Below are 8,099 nucleotides of genomic sequence, written 5' to 3'. Positions count from 1 at the left end.
TTACCGGGGTTCTCCTGTAGAGGTGAGGTATACAGTCTCTCTCTCTCTCTCCTAGGGCCCCCCCGGTGAGGTCATCCAACCGCTGCCAATCCAGATGCCCAAGAAGAACAAAAGATCCATCGACGCCAGTCAGATCCTAGACGACAGAGCGATGGCCGACGATGCCACCATGGATTACGCCAACGGCATGGAGGAGATCCTAGGCTCCCTCAACTCTCTGAAGCTGGAGGTCGAGCTGATGAAGCACCCAATGGGCACCCAAGATAACCCAGCTCGAACCTGCCAGGATCTGCAGCTGTGCCACCCAGAGCTGCCTGATGGGTGGTATCGCTCCCCTTTTATTTCCAAGGGGCTGAGGGCAAGGGATCAACTGGGCAGGCTTCTTGGCAGGAGGGCGGGGGGGGGGGGGGGGAGGGTTGCCTGTGATGGATCCTCTTTCTTCTCCTGGTGAATCGCAGGAGTGACATGGTGGCTTCACGTCACTGGTCTCAAAACTCGAGAGCTTCCCATCTGCACCGGTGAGTACAGCCCAAGTTTATAAGTGTACAAGAGAAAAGGAGAGATAGCGAAAGGTGCTGTGGACAGACAGATAGCTAAGCCAACGGACAGAGACTGCGGGGAGATAGACGGAGACCTGGGGGAGATGGATAGATGCTGTAAATTGATGGCCAGGTACGGGAGAGCCAATAATATTCGTCTATAAATTTTTTTAATACATCAATGATCAATAAACATATTTTCAAAACATATTTATCAAAATATTTTAAGCATGTATTGATAATATTACATACACATTAAATTCACAATATTTCCATGACATCATTAATACATAAACTTATGTGCAGCCTTACAGGCATTATCACCCCATCATGATGGGGTGATAATGCCTGTAAGGCTGCACATAAGTTTATGTATTAATGATGTCATGGAAATATCTGTGAATTTAATGTGTATGTAATATTATCAATACATGCTTAAAATATTTTGATAAGTTTTGAAAATATGTTATGATTTGATCATTGATGTATTAAAAAATGTAGAGATGAATATTATTGGATCCCCTATGTATGTGTGATTGTGTAAAGAGTAGGGGGTCTGTGTTCTCTTTTTTTTGTGATTACCATATCAGGTACAGGAGAGACAGTGGGAAGGGAGAAAAGGATGTATGAGTCAGTGTGCCATCTGTCAATGCTGGCCTACTTGTATGCATCTCAGACTTGCTCAAGGGAGAAAGAGCGAGAGTCTGAAAGAAGGTTAGGGTCATGCCAGCTCTCTAAAAACTTCTTGCTGACACGAGGAGGAACCATTGCAGCCCTAGTACTGTGAGGAGGTGTGTCAACTCCTTAACACAAATTCTTCTTCCCCCCCCCCCCTGTCCCAGGCGAATACTGGATCGACCCTAACCAGGGCTGCTCCCGTGACTCTTTCAAGGTTTTCTGCAACTTCACAGCCGGGGGGAGACCTGCCTCTTCCCCACCAAGGAGACGCGAGAGGTGAGTTACGGCCCCGTTGCCGCTCTGCTTTCCCCCCCCCCCCCCCCATCACGGTGTTTGGTGCCCCGGCAGCCGAAGGAAAACCTGTCATCATTTGTAACGGCGGGAACTTATTAATCCTTCTCCTGCGTTCAGGCAAACGAAACATCGTTCTCTTCACACCAAGGGTTTCCGTGTGGCTGCGGCCGCCGGTCACATTCACCCGTCGTCCCCCGCTCCACCGAGTGCGCGGAACCCGAATCATTTTTTCCGTTCAAGGGGGGATTTGAGTAGGTAAAAATAAATAAATAAATAAACTTTGCAGAAGGGAGGGACTGTCCCCCATCCCTGGAGCTGCCACGTCTCCTCGTTTCCGGGTCTGTAACTTAGCGGCAGGTCGCCTTACAGTTCGGATACAATCCCTGTAGGATAAGTAGTGGGGGGCTGGGAGGGGGGTGTGGATTTTTTTTTCCTCTGCTTTACTAGACTCCTTCTCCCCACTGTCCCTAGTCTGGCCTTTGCAGGAACAGTACTGAGACAGGGAGCCACGGGGCAGAGCTCCTTACAGATCCCCGTATCGCATCGTGGACTCTAAATCCAGCCACCAGGCGCCCTCATTTTATTTTTTTTCACCTGGATAAGAGTATGGAAACCCTCGCGTAACTTTCCGCCAGACACAGGAGGGAAGGTTTCAGACAAGTTCATTTACCCAGGGAACGGCTCTGAGAATTGCCCCGTCAGCGTACGACCGTGGAGGCTCCCCAGCGCAGGACTTCCATTCTCTGGCTAATAGCGGGAAACGTCGTCGTCGTGTCCTCCTGTGTCCACCACCCCCCCCCCCCCTTAGCTTCAGTGCCGCGAGGACTCACCTCAGGGTCCAGACACAGAGATTCAGAGCAGCAAAGCCAAGTGCCTGGCACTCCTTTGGCAAATTCTCAAGGAGAAAACTACTGAAGGGCGCAAAGGTAAACCCGTGCAGTCTCGCCCTGCTGCTTCTGCTGCGGACAACAGACGCAAAACGTTTTCTCCCCCTCCCCCGGGAGCACGGCTGGTTTTTTTTGTTTTTTTTAAACGAGGGATTTAGCTCCCTAACTCTGTCGGAAGGTTGAACTCCAGGAACCTTTCAAAACCCCAACAGACGACCCGACAGGGTTGAAAACGAGATAGCCGAGGACTTCCAGCCCATCGGCTTGCAAGGGCTGTTGTACCCCTCCCCCCCCCCCCTCTGAATTCTCTCTGGTCCTCTCCTTCCAGGTCCGGATGTCCTCCTGGACCTCGGAGGAACGCGACAGCTGGTTCAGCGAATTCAAAGATGGGAACAAGGTAAGAGGTCACTGATCGATGAAGGTCGGTGGGGGGGGGGGGGGTCGTCAACCCGTTACTCCCTGCTGGGGAACTCGGGATGTCAGGAGTTCCTGGCTTGGAATCCCAGTTGACCCCACACTGTGATGTCACAGTCAGTGGAACCTCGGGCCCCAGGACCGTTCCGAGGTCACAAGTGCAAACTCTTATTATCCAAAACCAGAAAGTATCCTTTGTAACCCCTGATGAACCGACCCCAGAAGATCGTCGGCGGGAGAGACAGGGAGCAGCGGATGAGTCACCGGGGGGGGGGGGGGGGAGAACAAAAGCAGAGGGTGCAGGACCCGGATGACGCCTTCTCCTGTCAGACTGATGTTTTGTGTTCCCTCCCCCCCCCCCCCCAGTTTTCATACACAGACTCCGATGGTGACCCCCTCGGCGTGGTTCAGATGACCTTCCTGCGCCTCCTCAGCACCTCCGCCCGCCAGAACTTCACCTACCACTGCCACCACTCCGCGGTCTGGCGCAGCGCGGCCTCCAGCGGCTACGAGAAGGCCGTGCACTTCATGGGGGCCAACGAGGAGGACCTTTCCTTCCAGAGCAGCCCCTACATCAAGGCGCTCGCGGACGGCTGCGCGGTGAGTGTCACGGGCTTCGAGGTTTTTTTTTTTTAATAGGGGGCTGCGGGCGACGGAGCGAGGAACCGGTGACTTGGGGGGGGGGGTGGGGGGAGAGTTCCCCCCTGCCCCAAGGACATCACAGGTCTGCGTGAGACAGACGGAAAAACAGGAAATAGATTTAGGCAGCCAGAAAGAGATTTCAGAGGGGGAGGGGGAGGCAAGAGACATTAGTAACAGGAAGTAAAGAAAGAGAAGGAGAGATCCCAGAGTATAGAGGCAAGCAGAAAACTTTAGGTACCATGAACAGAGAACGAGAGTCAGTGGCTAACAAAAAAAAGGAGAGAATTTATTCATTAATTCATTCATTCATTCGTTACTACCTATTTAATCCCAATCATATATCTTAAAACATTAACAGATAAAATGAATCAACATAATACAACAAAATAAAATCATATCAGCTAAAACAATTCAATACATAAAATCAGTAAGTCCCATTACACTTCCCTAACTCTTCATCCAATCACAGTCCATTAAAAGCTTAAGGTAAAACCGTGCTTTACTATGCTTACGGAAGCTCGCGCAATCTGCTATTATCTGAACTTCATTGGGTATTCAATTCCATACAATTGGGCTGAAATATGCAAAAGCCCGATATGGGGATATGGAGAAAGAGAAAGAGCTAGTTTCGGAGACTCCTGCCTTCTGCCACTGAAGTGGGCGCTCACTCAGGTCTTGGTATAGGTTTTAAGAGTGTAAATTGAGGAGGTCTACGACAGAAGCGTCCATCGCTATAGATATGTTATATCGAGGCCCCCAGTACCTGTTTCCAGTGGGCAGGAAACTTCCCTTCCCTTGGGTGTGGAATCTCCTTGACTGACATCCCTCTCTTTTCCCTTTTTCATCTTCTTCCTCAGACGAGGAAGGGCCAGCCAAGACCGTGCTGGAGGTGAACACGCCCCTGGTGGATCAGCCCCCTCGCGATGCCATGTTCATGGACTTCAGCGAACCCGACCAGAGGTTTGGCTTTGAGGTGGGGCCAGTCTGCTTTCACGGCTAGATATCTCCTCTCCTTGCCCCGTCATCCCTTCCCTGCCTGCCATGGGAGCCCAGCTCTAGACTTGCCCCAAGTCAAGAGAGAGAGAGAGAGAGAAGAAACAGCAAAAAACATCTCAACTTGCGGCGAGGAGAAAGAGACGAAAGACGCCCACAGCCAGGAAGCAGAGCATGGCCCACAGGACTCATGATGTCGTATCAGCACACTTTTTTTTTTTTTTAACAAAGACTCATTTTAGAATAAATATATGTCTGAAACTGTAGAAAGCCAACCATTTCAAACAAGATTCCCTGTCAGCCTGCCCCAAGAAGCTTAAACATTTCCAGAGCAGAACTGGTCCTTCAAAAAACAAAACAAAACACTTTGTGTTCCCCCCAACCTCTGGAAAGTGGAAGGACCGCCACCTCCTGCTCACCTCTTAATTCTATAGATGTATTTAAAAAGCAGCACAAGAAAAAGGACACCTTTTAAAAAAAAAAAGTTTTTATTATATTATTATTATTTAACTCGTGAAATGGTCCTGCCGTGCATTCAGTGTCGGGAAAAAAAGGAAAACGAAAAAAAAAAGAACGAATGGCAAACGAAGAAAACATTCTGTGAACAAATTCATCATGGTGCTCGGAAAATTCTATTTACCACCAAACGTCTATTTGGTTTTTGTTGTTTTTTTTTTTTATGCACAAAAAAAAAAAAAAGAAAGAAACCGAACTAATCCAGGTGCTCAGAGTATTATTTGTAATGTTTGTAAGTATTTGTAATTGTACTGTAATATATAATCTATAATGTTGCTGCTTTTTTTCGAGTTCGTTTTTAGATGCTGTGCAGATTCAAGCCTTGCTGCTTCCCTTCTTTGCCTCCCTCTCTTCCTCTCTGCACTGCTCCCCCTCCTTGTTGTCCTGCACTGTCAGAAACTTCCAATCATTCCTTCCCGCTACATTTTTTTAGTTCCTTTTTTTTTTTTTTTTTTAAATAAACCACATGCAATACGGAGCATAAAACCGCATCAGATGAAGATGGTTTTACAGATGTGCAGACTGGTATTCTCATTATTCTGTCGCCTAATCATGGATGCTTTTGACCACCCTATACACATGTCTGACTGGGATCCAGTAAGGGTCGGGGGGGGGTTGTGTGTGAGGGGAGTAGTGAGTGTCGCGGCTGGGCCCTCGGGTTTCCTCAGCCGGTGATTTCAGCGAGGGCTGCTCCACCATTAACACAACTCCCACACTTCCCTCCCTCCCCACCAGATAAAGTGAGAAAATTACAGTGCGTCTTAAGGTGCAGCCCGGGGAAGGCTGCATGTTGCAGAATCTTTCTAGGAGAGGAAGGCCTTTTGCCGAGCCAGCTCCTGGGCCCGTGGCTTCCATGGGCCATGCTCCCGAGGAGAAACCTAAATGCACAGCGCTCCCTTTCTGGCCACGACCCACAACTTCGTCCACAGGGCCCAGACGGAACCTGAGCCGACCCGAACTCGGACACTGGTGGGGCCGTTCTTAAAAGGCTGCCCTGCACATTTCCATTCGCTTACGTGTACTTGTATGAAATGTGAGCTGTTAGTGTATTTATTAGGCATGGACTGTTTATGGGACTGGCTTAGAACAGATGTTAAGCCACTTGGGCTAGAACGTGGCCATTCCCTTCTGCATGTTGAAAAAAAAACAACCAAAAACGCAGCATGAGAAGTGAAGTTTTCTGCGCCCGCCTCTTCGAAACCGTCACGAGCTTTCGGTGCAGTCCGTGACCCTGAGATAACTCTCCAGTGACGTCCTTTTAAACCTGCCTTGTGCGCACCCCCTTCTCACGCCGCTTCGCTTTTCACCTTGGGTCAGTGACCCCTGCAGACATTCGGAAGGCTCCTACGGCCTTGAAGGGGGAAAACTGCCTTTGATGCTCACGGCTCACCGCCACGTTCCCTGCTGCCGAACCCTCCCCGCCCGCTCCAGCAACGTCGTGGCATTCACCTTTCAGGATCCCCTGCATCCCCCTATGTCAGGGCCCCCTCTGGGAGACCACCTCCCTCCCCTTATTAAAATTCACCTTTTGGAAGCTGGGGGGGGGGGCGCCCAGATATACTTGAACGGTTCCCTGGAGACTTTTCGTCTGGCCCGGCCTGTTCCTTTGGGAGGTGCGACACTGACCCAGAGGCGGAGGATTCTCCTCTTTATTTACTGACAAGACGCTCCCAGTCCGTGACCTGGTGGAATCTGCTCGCCCACCAGCGGCGTCGGTGTCCTGCCCCCAGCTGTCTGACCACTGCCTCGACCCTGCGATCAGGAGGGCACCGCCCCTCTCCAAGAAAAGACCACTCGGGTCTCCGTGAGAGGTGCACCTTGGATGCCACCCGCGTTTCAGAGAAGGGTCCTAGGGGTCTGACCGCGCTCCTTCAATAGACGCCAACTCCTGCAGGCAATGGGCCTCAGTTCTTAATTTGATGCCTATGGGGGGGGGGGGGGGGAGAAAGAATCTTTATTGAATAAAACCCGATGTCTGTTTATACCTCCATAAAACCTCCAATTTTATCTAAGTGCTGCTTCTGTGCCTTACCCCTACCACAGTCCCTCTAGACCTTACATGGCAAGCCAGTGACTATCAGGGTTAGAGTGGGTCTCTCCTAGCAGCACCCCACCGAGTCTCACCTCTAGCACAGCCCGATCCCCTCTCAAGCACATGTAGGATTTTCCTAACGGAGGCTACGTGCAGCGGGCCCCCACAAACAGGGACGCGTGGGTTTCCCCCGCCGTAAGCCCCCCATTTACCCCCAGCATAACAGAAAGGACCAGGAAGGCAAAATTACAGAGAGAAGAAGCAGTCACCATTCTGTCCTGCGACACTTAAATCTACCCCTGATCTGGAAAGAGATGGAGAGAGAGAGAGACAGGAATGCGGCGCTGTTCGCCAGCCCGTGCCGCGGCTCCGTCCCCGCGCACTCCACGTCAGCACATGAGGCCGCATACAGTACAAATCTCTTACTTCCGCTGCGTGTCAGGCAGTCTCCCATTCACTGTTAAATAAAAGCTTTATTGTTGCAATGGTCTGATTTAAAAATAATAATAATAAAAAAAAAAAGAGTTAATAAAAATGTGCCGCATTCATCGGCTGTGCGTTTTTTGGTGTGTGTGTGTGTGGGGTGCGCGCGCTGTGAGGGTTACGCACGTTGGTCAGACGGTACGCGCCACCAGGGTAATTTCGAGACGGACCAGCAAGCGGCCATACACGCGAGAGCATTGGCGTGCGAGCAAAGACAGCGCTGGAAATTTAAATTGCAGGCACACTCGCGCGTTTTAAGATATGCCAGCCGCGCGTTAAGCGCACGCACCTTCCTTTGTCGGCTTTTACGTGCGTCACGTAGGCAGATTTTAAAACACGCTCGCATCAGGGATATCCCAGCTTTTCCGATCAGATCAGCAATTTGCCCAGTTATTTATCGAGGTCTTCCAGGCCCCTTCTGGTCCTTCATCCTGCACGCCTCCCCCCCCCCCCCCCCCCCCCCGGGCTGACCCAGAACCCACACCCTTTCCTGTAAAGCCCTAAAACTCGAGATCCGCAGACTTGCTCCCCATCTGGAGCGGCAGTAAAGTTACGCGGGCGGCAAGCCGACGTGCGCCGCGGCCTTCGGGTTTGAAACACAGGCGCATAACTGTTGGCCCC

General features: G+C 50.9%; 1 protein-coding gene across 1 annotated transcript; it reads left to right on the top strand.

The window, feature by feature from the left end:
• The first annotated feature begins 94 nt into the window (after positions 1–94).
• Positions 95–4,347, top strand: LOC115081741 (collagen alpha-1(V) chain-like). The gene is made up of 5 exons (XM_029586155.1): positions 95–324; positions 1,451–1,493; positions 2,727–2,795; positions 3,179–3,412; positions 4,312–4,347. Exons 1-5 carry the CDS (start codon positions 95–97, stop codon positions 4,345–4,347), a joined length of 612 nt encoding a protein of 203 aa, XP_029442015.1.
• The last annotated feature ends 3,752 nt before the right edge of the window (positions 4,348–8,099 follow it).

Source organism: Rhinatrema bivittatum, unplaced genomic scaffold (genome assembly GCF_901001135.1).
Source record: "Rhinatrema bivittatum unplaced genomic scaffold, aRhiBiv1.1, whole genome shotgun sequence".
Classification (NCBI taxonomy): Eukaryota; Metazoa; Chordata; class Amphibia; order Gymnophiona; family Rhinatrematidae; genus Rhinatrema; species Rhinatrema bivittatum.
The sequence above is the reverse complement of the archived record's forward strand: the minus strand, read 5'-3'. Positions and strand labels throughout refer to the sequence as shown.